We start from the raw sequence: 19429 nt of genomic DNA, 5'->3' as shown, positions 1-19429 counted from the left end.
TAACTTAAATAGTCTGTGGCGGGTGTGACAGAGCACATGGCTGCAATTAATCTTGTGATGCAGAATCCATTATTGAAGAAGCACTAATGAGCCATTCGCAGGCCTTCGCTGGTCACAGAGCGCCTGGGAGCAGCAGATTGCTCCTGCCCTTTAATGTCAGTTTTGGTCTTTAGTGTTACACAGCCAGCGTAAGCAGAAGAGATTTTTAGATTTTTTTTAGGGTATTTCTGTTTAAATTCTATGTACCATTAGCCTGCAATTGCGCCGCGTGCAGGAGTCACAAAATGGTGGCTGAAATGCTTTCGCCCCCCACTCCTCAGATCAGATGTCCAGTGGACACAGTGTACAATTAAAGCCAGCGGCATGTGAAACTCAGATGTCACCGTAAAATATTGTCTCAGTCGCAGGGTTCAGATCCAGATGAGAGTTTTGACAGAGATGGGGGAGCATTCAGGGCTGATCTATACTTTAAAATATTGCTTTAAGACAAAGGGATGAGCTGTTGGAAACCTGCTAGCTGCAAGTTTTATTGTCTCTGTTGTTTATAACTATTGCAGCATAGCAAAAGTTTAGGTAGAGAATAGTTATGGTAGATTAGAAACTGTCGATGTTAACATATCACCTTCTCCTTCAGCAGAACTACTCCCTGGATGTATTTTAGAGGTCTGTCTATTGACTTCAGTGACACCATAAATATGTGTTACTTCTGCCTCCTGTTAGATCCGTGGAGCTGATACAGACATGTGAGAGTGATCGGGAGTTTGCCAGGGCTGAGGCACCACCTAAATTATTAACCACGATCCTGCTGCAGACTCTCTGCTGCACACCTTAACCATATTGAATGCAATTTATCACAAGATTAGCAAAACAGTAGTATTTTTTTTCATCCTGACCAAATAACTGATGAAAGTAAGCAAAAAAGCCTTTCCAGCTCTCTGGCTTGTGCGCTACCATAGTATCTGTAACTGGAACCACATTTTTGACTGCTCTTTGTGTGAAGTAAAATTGTTCACAAGCTGAACTAACCTTTATATTTTTTAAAAGAGTTCAGATCTAGCAACAGAAGCTTGTTATGTGAAGCTACAGGGCTTTTTCCTCAGGTATTCCACCACAGAGGGAATGCCGTGATATGGAGCAGGGATGGTGCTCACTAATACAACTCCAGGAAGTCTTGGATGTGAATTTTCTCATAGGTTATGGAAAACACTGCTTTTTCAACCAAAGTAACAGGAAAACAGAGGGATGGTGATGAAGGAGAGCAGGCAGGGTAGGAAAAAAGGATTTTCATGTCTTGAGTGTCTACTGGCATGCTTGCCATACACTGCAGTACCTTATCAAGCTGCTGGCATAAATAAAAATAGTCTTTCCAACTTCATTAGGTTGGGGCCATGGTACCGCATGGCATGTTATTTAATGTGAAAGAGGATCTGACTTGGAGGCTAAAGAAGGAGATGTCCATGAAGCGTTCCTTTTGCCTTGGACAAGTAATGGGCCCTGGGCTAACAGAGAGTGGTCTGTGGCTATGCAGACATGTCTGTGGCCATTTTTTTGAGACTCCTTTGTAGTCACAGCATTTGGAGAGAGAGACCAAAGAAGTAAGTTAGTATGTTTTGCAAAATATTCTCTCTTTGCTTCTAAAAAGCAGCCACAGTAGCCCTCACTCCACTAATAATATTTTCTAAGGAATCCTCAGCCCGCAAAAGCCCACTCCTTTTAGGCTCAGGGTGGGTGCGGTTCTTAAGAAAGGCTCTACAAAATAGGATGTATCACTTCCAGGATGGGGCTCACTGATATGAGATGCAGCACAGAAAACATGCAAAGGTATTTTTGAGGCGAGTGAGGAACTAGATAGTCAAGACTGATAGCTGGAAGGGAGCAGGAATGACTGCAAAGGGACAGAGACAAAGCAGTGAACAGAACCTGACCTTCATGTCGTTTGAGAAGGAGGTATGCTCTAGCTGGAGTCTGCAATGAGCAATGGGAGTATGCAGGCAAGTGAGCACGTGAATGCATGTATGCATTTAACTTTATTTATGTAAGTTTGATTCCATTCTTTCTGTTTCTTTTCAAATGTGACTGAAGCTATTTAACTGATTAACTCGCACCCCTCTATGAGTTATTTTCTTTGATATATTCCAGCGCTTCACAACCTTTCTGGATGCCGACTTGCAGCTGTAGGGATGAATCCCTCCCTGCTGTGTAGTGTGGCCCATTTGTTCTATTTACTGGTGTTGAAATGAGGTTCTGCATTTGCTGTAAATCAGATCTGGAGGATCATTTCAGTGTCATGTCAGGTTTTCTAGTTTGGTAGCATTAGAAATTACATGAGGTCCTCCCAGCCAGAAAAGGTCTCATGTCACAGAATTGCCTTCTGGGCAGTTGTGACTTCAGGGCCCCCAGAACTTCAGTTTGGACTTGGTTCTCAGTAAATCTCAGTAAAATCTGACTTCTGTTCTGTGCTGACATTTCAAGGGCTCTAGGAGTTAGTGATCTTCTTAGCAGGTCTGAGCTCATTGGTACTGTCAAAACACTTTGCTCAAAGGCTTAAAAAAGCGACATGAACAATGTCATTGGTCCCTCCTTCCTTAAATATCTCCTTTGTTTTCTGTTCATTTCTCTTAATAACTTTAATGCACACATTTCTTTGCTGGGCTTAGTTGTCATACCACTACCATGCAAATGTAACTGGAGAACCAAAATCCTTGTTCCACCGTTTGGTAACAACATGGGCACATAAAGGAAATATATTCCCCACAGCATTATTGCATTATCTGGCAATTCTCAGCGACTGTTTGCTTCACTAACTAGAAAATATAGATGCTTCTTATAGGGTGGTGATGGGTAATGTGATAACACAGCAAAGTACCACTGATAGGTCTGGTAATGAAGACAGTACATCTATGCCCATGTCTCCTGTAGCCATGCCTTTTCTTCTTATCAGAGAAACAGCTTTTTTTTTCTTTTTTTTCTTCTCCATTCTTAAAAAGACACCTAGGCTGGTGGAGGTGGAGGTGGAAAAGATTGCTTTCCACCCACTGGCTGTTTTCTAAGAACAGATCTGCTAGAGGTGAAAAAAGCCCACACACTCAATGGCGTAAGTTTCTGGAAGTAGCGTGCAGTAGTGCTGGATGTGCATACCTGTATTTCTAGATATTCTCTGCCTGTAGATGAGCAATTGAATAGCCCCGTCCCATTTCGCCTGCCCCAACTCTGCACAGTACAAATGCTTGTATGTGCCAGAGAGGGATGCTAAATGCAGGGCTTTCCAAGCAGGCAAGCAATAGCTTATTGCAGGAGGCTGCTTCAGCCAGATAGGGGTGGTTTGGGACTACAGCGCTTTATTTCAGCGGTATATTTTTCTTGTTTTGTTTTGCAGAAGGAACACTGATCCTACCTTTGGTTTGTTTGTTTGTTTGTATTTTCCCCTCCAGAAAGCCCATTGCTGACCCTGCTACTGTGATACTGCTGTTTTGCAAAGCTGGAGTCAAAACGCATGTAGGGGTGGGGGTTGTAACTGGCAGTTTGTCCTTCCCGATTAGATGTGACTGTTCTGCTAGCTTTCCCTTCTTTATTCCTTTCACTTAGTTCATTGTGGAGTTGGCTTGGGGTGTTTTCCTTTTGGTTTCTTGTTTTGATCCCGGAAGGTTAGCTGTGCAATTTGGTTTCTTCTGTGCCAACCAACTTTAGCGGCAGAGCTCTTAAAAAAAATGACAGCTACATCCCTCCATCCTGTCTTGCCTCTTCTCTGTATGCTGCTGCTTCCACGTAAGCAAAGTTTACAGAATTGCTTCGCCCATCTGGATACCAGGAAGGGAAGTTCTGAAACAGAGAATAACCTCATTTCCACCAGGTCCTTCGGTCCGGTCGAAACAACGCTCATTGAAGCTGTAGTCCAATTGCTATTGAGATGGATGGGCTCTCTCTAAAATTGGGTTTGTTTCCGACTTCATCCTTTCTCTTGTTTTCTTTCAAAATATCAAACAAGCAAGCAAAACCAAAAAGCACAAACAAACGAACAAAAAAGCCTAAACCCAAACCCAAAAACCAAAGCCAAAGCCAAAAAGCCAAACCATTTTTAAGAGCTCTGAGTAAAACTGCTTTGCCAATGGGGAAAGGGTGGGGATGACTCTGATTTTCTCTTGTGCCCGGCAGCGAAAGGGTTAATGCCTGCTTTCCTCTTTGGTATCTGTTAGTTGCAGCTCATGTTGTGATCAGTCCATGTCCATGTGCGTTTTGTTCCCAAACATAATGCCGGTTTGCTGACGATGGGTAAGTGAGCCTTAACAATGACGGTTGTTTCCCATCTTCCTCAGGACACCCGACCTGCCTGCAGTTCACCACAAACATGACTGAGGCTGTTAAAACCTATCAGTGGCAGTGCATTGAGTGCAAATCCTGCAGCCTTTGTGGGACCTCTGAGAACGATGTGAGTTTTTTTACCTTTTCGTGCCAATAAGCATCACAGCCAGCTGCTGCCGTGCCTGCCCTTGAGAAGCAGGTGGCAATGCTGTGGGCCGTTGCCTTTCTGCTGCTTTCCTACATCTCCTGGGAGGAGCTACTCCTGAGAGCAGGGATGGGCTCCTCTCAGCGATCCGCTCAGCCTCTGGTCTCTACTGAAATTACCACGGGTATCAAATAGGGCCACTTAAGATGGTGGTGTGCTCATTCAGTAGAAACTAGCTGGGGCCCATGCACTCACGTTACAGGGAGCTGAAGAAGAGTAGTGTTTTTAACATTGTAATCAGGAATAAATCTGAATGGTTGATAATCCCAGAGATGACAGGTATGTTCCTTTTGTCCAAGATTTTACTTACTCTGTTGTCATGATTTTTTAATCTTAAATATAATATTCAGGAAACATGGAAGCATTTGGATTGGGATGGCTGAGCCTCTCATGAGTCACCTAATCACCTTTTCCAGTGATTTCCAAACCATGACCCAGAGTCTGCAGCTGAACTTTTTTTTTCTTCTTCCCCCCCCGTCCCCCCCAGTTAAAATCTAATGATAAGGGCCCTTGATAGTCTGTAAGAAACCTGGATAACTGGCCATGGCTGAAGAACTTTGGAGGCAGTAGTTAATGCTGCATTCCCTATAGCAGAATGAATTTGAAGCCTGAAATTTTAGTGGTAAATGAGGAAATCTGAGAATAGGGAGCTGCTCTGTGTTAGGAGCCAGGGGTACTTTGGAGAAGGATTTATCCCCAGAAGTGTGTGAAAGAGCTGCAGACCACGAGGTAGGATCACATTATTCACATCTCCTTCATAGAGCATATGCTACTCAGTTGAGTTTTGGATAACTGGCAAAGTCCAGGCTTTTGATGAGAAAGGATTCTTCTGAAAAAAAATGAGATCCAGCATTGGTCACACAGGAGCCCAGCAAAGTGGGGAAGCCAGTCCTCTTCTCTCACTACTGACCTAACAGCTTTTGGTCCTGCAACATGAAGCCACTTTGGAGAGAAAGTCCTCTGGTTCTCAGCGAGATTTCCCAGTTAGATTCTAAGAGAATTGTAGAGATTCTTAAGAGAGTCTAATCTTCTAAGAGAAGTTAGAAGTCTCAGAGGATTTCAGTTAGAAATCTCAGAGAGATTTCCAAACTGCCTTTGTGATGAGAAGGGCTCTCAGTGGCCTCTCAGAAATATGGTGGTTGATCCTGGACCCACAAATGTGATGTCTTTTACATCCTTTTACAATCCCAGTAACCCCTTAGTCTCTATGTTGCAGCTCTTTGCTCCTAGTTGAGCAATGCTGATTACCATGCTTATGTTTTCATCTTGGCATGAGACTAATGTGCATCATTTTATCTCTCTCTTCTCCTCTCCTTCTCTCCCTTTTCCCCTCTGTCTCTCCAACAACCCTGCCTCAGGACCAGCTGCTCTTCTGTGATGACTGTGACCGTGGCTATCACATGTATTGCTTGAATCCACCAGTCTTTGAGCCCCCAGAAGGTAACGTGTTAGAAGTCTGCTTTGAAAATCACAATGAAGTCCTTGTGGAGAAGAGTTTCAGAAAGGTGGCCTGGGCCATGCAGGGTTAAGGAAGCAGTAGGAAAGAACAGGCAGGTAGCACTGGAAAGAAAGCAAATGAGTAGGCTTAGAGGGCCTGTGTGATCTGAGATGTCCTGTGCAATCTTGCCTGGTTTCTACTTTCTCTTCCAGCACATGGCTCTTCTGCAGATCATGGATACCTTTGGATGTCCCATATGGCATTGGACGCCTCAATTTAGGCAGCTGAAGTGAGCTCCTGTGAACTGTGGCTTTGGACTTCCTAAGAAGTCAAGGTCCCAGAGAGAAAGCCCCAGACAGGAAGCTATTCTCTGGAATAGCTGAGTCTGTTGTTGAGAAAGAGGATTGTGAGAAAAATCCTTCATTTTTCTCTGGCCTGTCGTTGCCTTGGAAGGGTGAGGGTTTTATGGTCTGTATTACATTGAGTATGCAGTTAAAACCTCTGAAGGGGATTCAATCTGACTATACTGCTAGTGGTTGCAGTTCGCCTCCTGGTTTAGGAGAGGAACTAGTCCCTTACTGTTATTGATTCTCTGACTGAAGTCTGCAGAGAGCAGTAGGAATGGAGAAGGAGATGTCTGGGTGCAAATGACTGCAGTTTACATGAGGGGTGAGACAAGAATAATTACAAATTAATCATGCATGCAGGAGCTAAATGTTTGTAACTTTGATAAATGGGAAACTAAAATCAGGAGGGAAAAATTCGAAATGGAGCTAATAATTAGGTAAAGGTTTCTGTTTGGCTGGGAAGTGGTGTATTGAATGTACTAAGACATAAAACACCTATAAGCAGGAATGCACATCCCAGCTGTGTTTTAAGCTGTGTAGAGGGTCTACATGCATGACATCAAGGGCACCAGAGCCTGCTTCAGACACATACAGGCAATTCCAATGTCAGGAATGTTTGATATTCTATTCAAGCCAATCTTGACATAAACTCTGAGTATCTGGATTTGGTGTCATAAGAAGGATTTCTTCATTTGCAGGGAGTTGGAGTTGTCATTTGTGCCGGGAGCTGCTCAGAGAAAGAGCATCAGCTTTTGGTTTCCAGGCCTGAGGAGCTCCAGCAATCAAGAAACACTTTGCTCCTCATGTTGTCATACCAGCACACACTTCCCATCGAGAACACAAAGACACAACCCACATCAAAATGAATGGACATTCAAGTACAGGAAGAGGTATCTGTCGTATTCACTGTCACTGATGCAGAACCTCCTGGGCTCTACTAGAAGGATCGTGTACTTTCCTGATGCTCCCGATGAAATCTCTTCACTGCTATGCATGGTTGCTGCTTACCGTCACGGGCTCACATGCATTATAGAAGGGGGAGGGTTGTTATATTGACATGGAGAAGTCAGTTTTGTGTGGCCTTGTGCTTTCTGTTTAGTCTTCTTGAAGGAGAAATAGTAAGATATCTCCCAAGGATTTATTGGTGAGTACGTTGTTGGGGAGCAGCACCAGTTACTCCTCAAGGGCTTGCCTGGAAATCTCTTTAGTGCAACCACTCTGTATTCATATGGGGCCTTGCATTGCGTAAGTTCAGTACTTGCCAGGTTGTGAACAACACATTGTCACTGAGAGAAGCACTGATCAAAATTTTTTGAGGGTGACACTTTCTCCCTTGGATCAAATGCTTTGCTTTGGCAGATCTTTAGACATCTGGTTTTAGTATTTCTGACAGAAGAGCAGGACCATTATGAACACACACAGATGCTTAGAAAAGTCTACCGTGTTTGGTATTTTTGGATATTCATGCACACTGTCCCACTGCAGTGCCATCACACAGTTCAGACTCATCATTTTATTTTTTTTTGCTCAAAAAAAAAAGTGAATGGTTATGTATCTAACTGTCTTGCCACTTAGCTCAGAAAACTGAATGAAAGCAAAATGTCATTTTAAGTAGATCATAGAAAATGAAGGTGTCAGTTTTCTGAGCCATCTAAAGTAAGCTGAAAAAAAAAGGAGCAACATTGGTTTAGGGTGATATGAAGCACTTTTGATTATTTTTTAAAATTTCTAAACTAAAATATTCTGCAATTGAAAATGGAAATTTTATTTTAGGAATTGTCTAATCAGGAAAAGATGTACTTTTTTTTTTTTTTAAATCAAAATAGTTACCAGGATCTATCTGAATGTTCTAATCATTTTGCCCCACAATTCTATACAACTGCATTTTTTGACAAACATGATAATTTGGCAAAAACCTTCCCAAGCTCTAGATAAAGGAGTAATTTACTGAACCTAATGTGGAAGGAAAGATTTTCATAGTTATTTTAAAATTTAAATAGAAATAGTTGTACTTTGTTTAAACAAACCTCTACATGTGAAATGGAGAAACATTAAGCAAGAGCATCATTGGAAAAATATTTTTAGAGTTGAGTCCCTTTGAATAACTTACAACATTGCTAGGAGGACAAGTGAGTATATTAACCATTTTTTATCAGATGCATCTTTAAGGTTAAAAACACGCAAGTCCCCAGACTGCCAAGTAGCCCAGAAAGATCATTTTCCTGGATATGATGTATATTACTTTCTATGCATAGATTTAAGTGGGATTAAAATATAAAGTTATGAGAGTCCCAAGCAGCATGTGGTTCAGGTTGCCTGTACTAGTAGGTAAGGACACTGAAGATTATATTTGGGATATTTATATTGGTTGAAACTTTTCTGCAAAATTAAATGTCCCTGAACACTTGAAAGGACATTGTGAAAGAATATCAGTGAGCTAATTTTTCTTCCTTCTCCTGGTAATTACACTTAGTTAGAATGAACTTTACTGACCTAATGCACTTTTCCTCATTATTTAGATAGTTTCTTCACCTTTTACATTTTGTAGCTTGCACAGTAGCCATGTCAGCTGTTGGATTTTCCCATGTGCTGTCATGAAGTAATTTCAGGCTTCAGTGGGAGTATTTTAATCTGTTAGAAAAGGAGTTTAGAAAGTATTTATCCTAGTCGTATTGGACCAAATTTCTTCTGGAGCAGCTGCGCTAGCTACCTGGGATTCATTCAATACCTTAGTTTCTGTGTGACTGCCCCCTGGGTGAGCCGAGCGTACAAAGATATTTGAGTATCACATGCAGAGAGTGCAAAGCGGGAGTCCACAGGCCTGCATGACACCACAGGTGTCTGGTACATGGCTGGACAAAGCTCTAAAAAAAATGTCAAACGAAGAATCTTCCTCACTCACAGTTTGAGGAACTGCCCATCCCTGTGGTCCCATTCAGATTTCTGTGCCATTCCCACCGCCCTGTCTGCTGTCACCCGGTTTGATGGGTGGTCCTAGGGACATGATCAGGAGGTGGTGTGATCCTCCTGGATGCATCACCTAAATCTCTGGTAGCCCTCTGTGGGCTGTTGGTGGGACCAGCTGGTGCAGGTCAGTGCTCTCTGTCCCTGTGATGGAGACATTGCTGAATGATCTCTGCTCTGCATGCACACCTGCTTTCCTGTTTTGCCCTTGTGATCCATACCACTGACTATTTTCTCCTCCCACACTATAGTGAACAGCATTGTTCATGGTTGTAAGTATTCGTTAGTGGCACTGCTGAAGTTTCATCGCTAATGAGGTATGACAGAAGGATAGATGGCTAGATCTTCAGTGGCAAAATATTGTTGGAGATCAGTGTAAGGTCCCATCAGCTTTTAAAAATGGAATGGATTTGTTGGAAAGTATATGTTTGTCATGCAGTGGGCAGGGCAGCAAGGGGATGTTTTTCCTGAGCACTGACAAAGATATGTGAGCAGGGAAAGCTGCTAGTGAAGGCAGCTTGGTCTTCCCTTTAGCCTGGCAGACCGAACTGAGACAAAACTCAAGGTGTGCTCCTTATCTGCTCTGGGGATAGCTGGGATTTCTGGTTTTTGCCTTTTTTTTTTTTTTTTAAAGTGATGTACCCAGTAAATCATCTCTGTACCTGCTCCCCTCTGTGGTGAAGTTCACACTCCATGTGTGAGCTCGTTGGCAGTCCTCAGGGTGATCAAACTCTGACATATTTCAAAACTCTTCTGAGTAGGCAAGGCAAGCTATTTTTTAGCACAAATCAGGCCAAACTACCATAGGAGGTGGTAGATTCTGCATCCCTCAAAGTCTTCAAATCAAGACTGGGCAGTTTCCCAGAAGACATATTTTAATTAAATGCAATTTTAGTTAATCACAAGAATGTCTGACTGGAAAAGGCTTGTGTTGTAGAGGAAGCTAGACTAGATGATGTAATTGTTCTTCCTGTCCTTATTATAAAAACAGATGTTTACCAGTCGAGGGGATGTATTTAAATAAAGCTGTGTCTGGGTAATGGCCTTAAAATATGTTAAACATATTCACAAAACCCTTCTCATTTTTAATCCATTTTGGGTAAACCTAAAAAAGGTCAGCTACAGAAAATTGTCTTTATGAATGCAGTAAATAGTGCATTACCTCCTTCCATTATGTCCTTCATGCCCTCAATGGCAGCTGTTGGTGCTAGGTACCTCAGGCTTTTCCAGAGAATGAACAATTCAGACTGCATTGTGTGAAACAATGGCTTGGTTCTGGCTTTCCCTCCATAGCACATGAATGCTGGGCTGTCCAGTTTTCTGGAAGCCAGAAGGGGCAGAGAAATGGTCTCAGTCTTCAGATTGCATCTGAAGCATTTGAGAAAACATACCTTAGGACACGCCTTGAGCTAGGAAAGTCACCGTTAAGTGTGTTCTGAAACAAATATTACTCAAAATAACTTTGAAATTGTTATTCCTCACCTTTCTTTAAAAAGGGCTCAGTAAATTCGGCCCCAAAGCAAGAGCCTCCTGCCCTGTGCCGTGCTGTGGGGCTAGTGCATGTTCCTCACACCTACAGCATCTCTTTTGACAGGGGTCATTTGGGAGGTGAGGACAGGATGGGGGTAGAAAGGAATATTAATTAAGCTTGCCACTTGGAGGAGTGGTGTACATTGTGTGCAAGGAAATTCCAGGTAGAGCTGGGCATGATTTTTCTGTGTGGAATAACTATTTCGAAAAAAAAAAAAAAAAAGGTGCTTCTGAGGGGACCACAATTATTCACATATCCAAGTGCAATCTGGCAAATTATTTCATGTAAAAAATATAGGGGAAATATCAGAAAAGTTGAAACTGTGTGTTTCAACACATCAAGACCTTGCATTAGAAAAAAAACCACAGTATCTACTTAACAGAAAGTTAGCATCTATGGAGCATCTATGGAATAAGAATCCTCTAAGATGATGCAACTGGGTACATCTAAAAGAAGATAAATAAAACAGAGCAAATGGTAATCTCGAGTAGTAGAGACATTTCCTTAGTGAGACATCTTTAATCGGTTGATCTTGTCTGTCTGTCTACCCAATCAGTTAGCAATGCCAACTGTTAGTCTATAAAACTGTCTTTAGAGCAGAAGGGAAAAATGTTTTATGTTTTCCTGATATAAAAAAATGGACAAAGCAACAGTGAATACATTGGGAACACTTTGGCACCAGTCTAGGAGGACAGAAAAATGCAAATGTCATGGAGGAGGCAATTAAAGATGGATTGAGTTGTCACTTTTGTTGTGGGAGACTGCATGTTGGCAAAAGGAAATCATCTGAAATGTTAACAGTAAAGCAGTTGCACGTTTTTGTGAAAATAAGAGAGGAGCAGGCGGACAGGAGAGGTGCCCCACTTAGTGAGCTGCTCTTTTCATCTCATTGTACCCGTCCATAGCTTCTAACCATCAGCACGTCCAGCAGGGATCATGGCACCACTCTGGACCAAGGAGTGGTGTGTTGCAGTCCTGCCTCTCCAGCTGCACCACGGGAGCCTTTGCCAGGTGCCACCACCGCTGCCCATCGAGGCACTCAGCTGAATGTCTGCAGGAATGGCAAACAACAGCTCCTCCGGGGAACAGGGGAGGGACAGACTTTTTAGTGTTTACCCCTTTATTTCACAAATGTCAGTGAGAACACCAGGTGTTTTGCTGCTGGGGAATCAAGCCAATAGCTTATTAATGTTTGCAATGTCTTCCTGCCACCCTGGGTGAAAATGCGAAGTATACTACAGTATTCACTTGCACATTTAGGGTATGCATTGGTACTGTTATTTTGAAATGAAGAAGCTACTGTTTCCAGATCAGCTTACTGCCCTGCGTGTGCATAAAGTTAACAACAAAGCCCTTCATGCTGGAAAATTGCTGATTTTTCAGGTCCTGACGTTTTCTTTCAGACTCCCGTCAGTCTAGTCACCAATCTGGTCCAGCGCATTGCAGCAAACCCAAGGTTTCAACTCCACAGTGAGTCAGGAAATGTTCCCTCTCTCCCCGCGTTTCAGAAGGCAAGGTGAGAGAAGGGCAGTTCTCAGTCTTCGTATTCTGTGTGATAAAGAACAAGTCTCTTTCATGGTCATCGGGGTACATTGGGAAGTATCTGCTCAAAATCAAAGGAAAAGATAGGAACATTATGCCCAATGTACTCTTTCCTTCACATCTTTTAGAAGTGTAGCACAAGAGATGTGCCCCCACATACTTTTTTGAAGGCTATCGCAAGTGTATGAGGAATTTCCAAGTGTTCTCTCATTTGAGCTTCGTTATGGAATATCCTTCATTGTTCATCCTATTTTTTTTCTTCTCTGAAATATATTTCTGGAATTGAGAAAGTCAGTACCAAAGCTGATACGAAGGGTCTAGATCAATTCAGAGATAGAGGGAGGTCCAAGCTGAACCATCAACTTTCACCTCTCCCCTTTAGAAGTGTTTAACAAACCCTTCATCATTGCAGGGAATCAAACTCACATGCTGACTGAATTCCAATTCAGCATTAAGGTCACACAATTGTTCTTTTAGACTCTTCTGTAGTCATAAAATGTTCTTTAAAAATGCAGGGAGAAATGTTCCCTCTTTACCTTGATGGCATTCCTTTTTTGCGCTGCAGCGGAGATCAACAGTCCTCTAGTTTACTCTGACTTTCTTCCAGCACCGTAGCCTGGGTCAGCAGTAACGGGGACAGGTCCAGGAATAATCTGTTTCATTGAATTGCAGATGTAAGAGAGGCTTGAGAGCATTCAAGTAAATTGTCATCTATGCTAGACGGTCAGATCTCCTAAGAACCAGAAGTTTGTGTACTTTTTAAGCTATTGCTTCACCTGTTCCTCATCTGCCATTTCAGACGTGGTTGTTTTTTTTTTTCTTTTTTTTTTTTTTTTTTTTCCACTAGAAGTGGCTGCAAAGAAAAGTATCAACTAAAACTGGGGGTGGAGGAGGCTGAGTTAGGATCTTCGCTATTGAACCTTTATTTGACGGTTGTTCAACATTGTCACAATTATTCATAAGGGGGGAAAGAAGGAGGCTAAATCTGTGACATCACAGTGCTTCTCAGATAAAACCGTGATGTCATCAGCTTTTTAATGCACTTTTGAAATTCTCAAGTAATGATCCCAAAATAGTGACATCCCCATTAATACATTGGTAGAGCCTTACCGTGTGATGCTGTAGTATTTAATTTTAATTAGAAAGACTTTTAGTTGTATATATAAATATATATATATTTGTGTTTCATGTTAATGTTATTGCTGTAAATATGGCTCACCTACCAGAAGTAGATCTGAAGTCCTATAACAAGTGTTACTGACCTTGAAAGAGAAGAAGGAGGGAGAATATCTTATTTGTTTTGCTAAAGACGTGTCAGCGTTCTAACAAAATAAGAAAAAGCATTACCCCTTACAATATAATTGCAGTCATATTTGGAACATGATTTTATTAACAAATGAAAGGGTACAGATTCACTAAATGTTAGGTCAGCTTCTCAGCTCTCTCAATCACCATTCCTCGATTGACTTTAAGCCAAGAGGCTGGTCTCATGTCTTAAAAAGGCCCAATCTAAGTAGCCCTAGTCTTTGGTCTTTATTTAAAAATGTGTATATCTTGCTAGTTGAGAACACCCAGCACATACGAGAAAATAGGCATTTCTGCCCCAGCCGAGTCTGGTCTGTTTACTTTGGGTTTGGGTTCAGCCTGGTTCTGGTGGTGCCATGTCACAGGCTTCAAAGCAAAGTGAGACACCGCAGCAGATGATTATGGAGCAGTCAGCAACCAGGGTAAATTTCGCCCTAACTCCATAGAGTTTGGATTTGATTGTTCAGTTTCCAGTATACTCCCTTTTGATTTTCTGTAACCCCTTTATTGCTGTATTAGCAAACAGTGAACTACAGCACGTGATTTTCCTCTGTTTTATCAGGCCTCACTTCACTTGGCTCTGAGCTTACCTCCCTTCTCCATTTCTAATCTGTTCCAGTCTTCTTGATCTCTCTCCCTCTCTCCTCATGTGGAAATCTTCTCCAGCCCCTGTTGTTAGCACCTGTCCCTGGAGTCAGTCCTCTTCAGCTCCGTTCATTCCACAACAGCCTGAAGTGGAAGTTTGCACGAGGGATACGCCGTAGGTTTAGCGAGTGGTATGCAAACCTCCTAAGCAAGCCTTCCCTCCCAGTGGTACCTCCTGACAATATCTTTGCTTTTTAGCCACGCCATGAGTGGTCCCGAGGTCACCCCTGGGATATTTCCCTCCGTGGTGCCAGCTCATCCTGAGGGAATCCGTTCTGCACGGGGGAAGCCACGCGGCACTGCTGCCGGCACACGTGCCCTCCTTCCCCCGGTGCGCAGCTGGGGACGTGGTCAGGCTGATGGCAGGAGATCACATCCAGCACGGCTGCTCCCTGGAAGCCAAAGTGTTGCTTAGTAACCCACTCATGGAAGTACCAGAAGCATTTTTCAATCTGTCACGTTGGCGAAAAACACTGGCTTCTTGATTTAGAGGCATTCTGCTGCGCGTAGTAGGGCTTTGCTCCATTACCTTGCATCCAGCGCTATCTGCCAGCGAGGAAACAACCCCCCCCCCCCGCATGGAGGGGCTGGCGGTGGGGGAAGAGGCACAGCAAAGATTTGCTCAGCATTGTCTGCGAAGCCTTTAGCCATTTCTCCTGACATCTAGACCTCATCTTAACTCCCTTCCTGTGGGAGATATTCCCTCCTTATGATAGTGCACTCCAGGGTCCTATAGCAATTGGCCAAACAGGACCCTGCAGCACCTTCATCTATTATGAGACATTACTGCAATAAAACATGGTGTGTCATACAGAAACTGGATGAGGTATTGCAATATTTATGTTGTAAGCCTCAGTGTCATGGACAATTGCTACAGAATAATGTATGTCTTTTTTTAATGTGGTGGAGTCATAGCAGCTTCACCAGAGCACACGGAACACAGACCATCTGGGAGTACATGGTTTCCTCAGTTATTTTCAAGTTATTGCGTTATTGAGAATTAAATGAAAAACATCCTCTCATTTAAAAATAGACTGTAAAGGCTTTTAGGTTACTTCCCTTCCTCTTTTAAGTATAATTCAATTTGGGAGCTAAACATCTAAGAACTGTGTTCTGACTTAAGAGGCTTGCTCCTTTATCTGGCACTGTTTTATCCTTAAAAATGGCTTCAAGAAGTAACCAGAGGACTTTTATTTGCAGTACCTTATTGATTTTGCTATCAAGTCTCCTCAGTTTGGAAGTGAAAAGGTATTTATGCAATGTCTAGCTTTGAGCTCTGGGGTCCAGCTGGGTTCTTCCTACCCCGCTTCTCATCATCAGAATGAGTAGAGCCATCAAGATACTGTATGACCCATTTCTGTGACTTGGCTCTTGCTGTCAGTGTGTCCCTGGAAGCCCTCTGCAAAAAAATGAAGGTGTTTTATGAGGGTCATGGAAGGTCCAGAGTGTCCTGAAGTCCAGGTGTCAGACAAGTGATCCTGAGAGGCTCTTTCAGTCATCAGAGACTCTCTTACCCACGATGATGCTCAATACTGCAGTGATGAAATCATCAGGGTTTATTTCTCGTGCAAATCCCTTTCAATGAAAGGTCAGTGACACATACAACAGTTGTGGTCTAAAACTTAACACAGCCTAAAGATGAAAAAACATCCGACAACATGAGAAGATCCCAATTTGATCTTTGGGGAATTTCTGAAGAAGTAAGTACATTCCTGTAGTCCTTCCTAGTCTAATAGCTAAGTTTGGGTATGGGGTACAGTTTCTTTACATTTTAGTTTGTGTATAGTTTAAGAAATACATGAAGTAGACAAACAATGTTCCTGCTGGTTGGTGTGTGACCAGCGTAAGAGCAATTGATGATCCACCCTGGGGCTCCAAGTGCAGAAGTGTCTATCTCACACAAATGTTCAGAGAGAACTGGTGTCTCTGGGGGGCAGGGAGCATTTTTGGCACGGGAGACAAAGACTGGAGGGAGCCCTGATCTACATTTTAATTCTTAGAACTGGTTGTGCCAGCTCATGATAGATGGAAATCTTGCCCTTGTGATGCTATGCTCCTTGGAGAGACGATTCAGAGAAGAATTAGGTGTACAATATATTGTTTGTTAGAAAAATAGCAGGGTATCTGTTTCCAGTCTTCTAATACCTTGACCTTGGAGTTTGTTCGTAATTAAATAGTCTTGTCTTACCAGCTAGCCATTGAAGCAAAAGAGCTGTTGTTATAAAGGGAGGGGGCAAGAGAAGAGCAGGCAGACCGGGTGTTTCTAGGCAATATTGAGAAAGCACAGCCATTCCCTGCATTTACAACACCTCTTTCTTCTGCATGTTCTGCAAGGTAAAATGATTTGAGCTGAGAGATATTTTAGAGCACCTGGGTTAGTTAGCTGCAAAGCAGGGGCTGTTCTATTAATGCCCATTCCTGCTGTTTAGTTTTTGAGGTTTTTATCTGTTTATATACTCACAGCCTTCTTTTCAACATGGACGATGCTCTAGGTTATCTGTTTCACCTAGCTGGGATCTACCCTTACAGAAACAACAAAATGTGGGCTGGAGCCTGCTCCACCTCCTGGCTGTACGTACCCCTACATATACATGGCTGCATTGTAGTGACTTTTGTAATGTGTTGACTGTGGTGCCAAGACAACATGGCTGGAGAAAATTAGGGATAGTTAAAACTTAATGTGAATAGAAAATCAGTCAGTGAAAAGGCAGTACAGCTGAAAAAGTTTTCTTACCTTGAGCCACCATCATGTCTTCTACAATCTGCCAACTACTGTATCCCCTAAATAGCCTTTTGTCCTCTTTGCAGCAGAAGAGAACTTGACTTTTGTGTCTTTGCTCCAAGCTGGAGCCACTGGCATTCAGTCTTTCTGTAATGTCCAGATGAATCAAAAAGCTGGCCTTGACATGGGTTTGCCAACTCCCGCAGCTTCCCAGCAGAATAATCTAATACCAGTCAGTGAATAGACTGGAGGGGTTCTGGGGTGCTACTGACTGATGAGTGCCATTGAAATATTGGTGCTCAGGGCAATAGTGATAAGGAGGTTTTGTATCAATGCTCGTGAGAAAAACCTGTCAGTCTCAGATGAAACTGATTGTCCTGTTAGTCACAGGGTAAGCACAGATGCAAGCCAGAACAACTGAGTGAGAAAATAAGACTTGCTGCCTGATGAATACCCCAGACGTCCCTCTTGCTTCAGAGAAAACACCCTTCTGTGACTGAAGCTGGGGTGGCGAGGAGGTGGGCTCACAAGGCTAGAGAGCGATGTCACTGCAGCACATTTGTCACAGTGTCTTCAATCGTGTAAATGTACAAGAGTAGTATAAAAATGCCTGTCATTTTTTTCAAATTCCTTTTCAGCTATGTACACTACCTCCAGGTTGCCTGTTGCTTCCCCATGTGAGGCCTAATTGGAGTTTACACTATGCTGCTTGGTATTCATTTACTTTTGGTGGCCACAGACCAAGGTTACAGGTTTAGGAACCAGAACATAATCATAAGGACAGCTTCTTGTGTTATTTTTCTCTTTCCCTCCTTTGTAAATGTGAACCTTCCTTTTGAACTCTGAAGTGACTGTATTGTTACAATGTGCGTATGTAGAGATTTGTTTTGATATGGCTTGTGTGGAGGACCTCTGCTCCTCTTATCTCACACTCAGTTTTCTTAAGTGCTTGATAGCTTTGCCAGCCTTTTGTGGGGGAGGAGAGGTGATGGGGTGGGTTCCTACGCTTCAAACTTGACGCTTTTCGAGGGAGATTTGCACAGCTTTGCACAGAGCGGTATGAGAATCCAGAGTGCTCCCAACTGTTCTTAAGTAGTCCTGATCTGGCTTCTGCCAGCAGAAACAGATCAGTTTTGAAACCCTCAAAAAAAACCATGTTGCTCAATGCTATAAGCCAGCACTGATCAAGAAGGCCCATTGGTTTGTCACACGTGGAGACATGCGTGATGTTCCCCCCCAGCCTGTCTGAGCACAGAGTGAATCACACCCTTCGCTCATGACAACTGACATTGCTCTGTGGGTGCTAAAGGAGCTACCCCAGTTTGCACCAGCCAAGGATCAGCCCTTCTGTGTTTTCATGGTTAGGAAAACCGTGAGTGAAATCCTACGGAGGTTTGAGAGAAGAGAGCAACGTGTGTTGGAACCTCTCAACTTTGCAGGATTTCTTTGGTATTCATACACATCTGCAAGAATGTATTCCAAGCATCTTGTACTGTTATTAGTAACTTGTACTGTAGTTTGTTAGCAGTGTTGACTACCTACGTAGCTAATATTCTGTTGCAACTTAGAAAAAGTGTAAACGATTGCAGAAAACAGGAGTTTAGAACTTGTATGTACTTTTTTTTTTATATTAAAGCACTACAATTAAAAGTACAAGCAAAAATGCTCCTGTATCCTTTGTTGCATGTCCAAACAGATGTGTGGAAAGACAGGGAGAGAGCTCGCTTTCTGAGATCTTTCCTGCTTGCTCTGGTACTTCACAAAATGAGATAGTCAAACTCTGGAGAAGGTCTCCGTATGTTAAAGTTTCTTCAGCAATCAGAAGATGTCAGTAGCCTAGTCCACTATCTGTTATAAACTCATGCAGTCCCTGAGACCGAAGCCTAAGCTGTACAAGTCCCAGGTGTCCAAGGGAATGCCGGGCCAACACTTAGCAGCGATTCATGGACGTGAGGAGCTACAAAAGCCCTGGTAAGTGGGGGCAGTTTTAATGAACATGTCCACTGCGAAGTATGTTAGGTTTCTTGTATTTTTATCACAAAGTACCTTGGAAGTCACTGGCAGTCTGTTGATGTTAAAGAAGAGGAAAAGTGTCCTCAGCCCAGAATTATTTCAGAAGTACTAGGAAGTTGTGGGTTTGGGTAGAGGAAAAGAGGTAGAGGAGAACAGCTGCACATGCAGGCAACAAATGGTCCTTACCACATGTCCCAGAAATTGTTTTTCTTTTCCCCTATATGAAATGTGCTGGTCCAAATACTTTTCTGGATCACATCACTGTGGGGTCAGAGTGCACAAACAGACATCTCTAAAGCGGCTTGTGATCTGGTGATCTCAGCCCAATTCTTAGTACCCAGATGCCCATAATACGAAAACAACCATCAAAACTGTCTCTTTTGCTGGCACTGTTTAATCAAAGGGACAATGGGAGAGA

General features: G+C 42.8%; 1 protein-coding gene across 4 annotated transcripts in view; it reads left to right on the top strand.

The window, feature by feature from the left end:
• DPF3 (double PHD fingers 3) overlaps positions 1 to 18661 on the top strand; it is a 170847-nt gene extending 152186 nt beyond the window's left edge. For all 4 annotated transcript variants that reach the window (XM_080596064.1, XM_080596063.1, XM_080596061.1 and 1 more), the window contains 3 exons: positions 4314 to 4426; positions 5863 to 5944; positions 6988 to 18661. In XM_080596064.1, the coding sequence (XP_080452190.1) occupies positions 4314 to 4426; positions 5863 to 5944; positions 6988 to 7058 (266 nt within the window). In that variant the 3' untranslated portion in view covers positions 7059 to 18661. The remainder of the gene's footprint in view (positions 1 to 4313; positions 4427 to 5862; positions 5945 to 6987) is intronic.
• Positions 18662 to 19429: the final 768 nt, after the last annotated feature.

Source organism: Anser brachyrhynchus (assembly GCF_964034855.1).
Source record: "Anser brachyrhynchus genome assembly, chromosome: 5".
Lineage (NCBI taxonomy): Eukaryota > Metazoa > Chordata > Aves > Anseriformes > Anatidae > Anser > Anser brachyrhynchus.
This window is presented reverse-complemented; position numbering and strand designations above follow the sequence as displayed.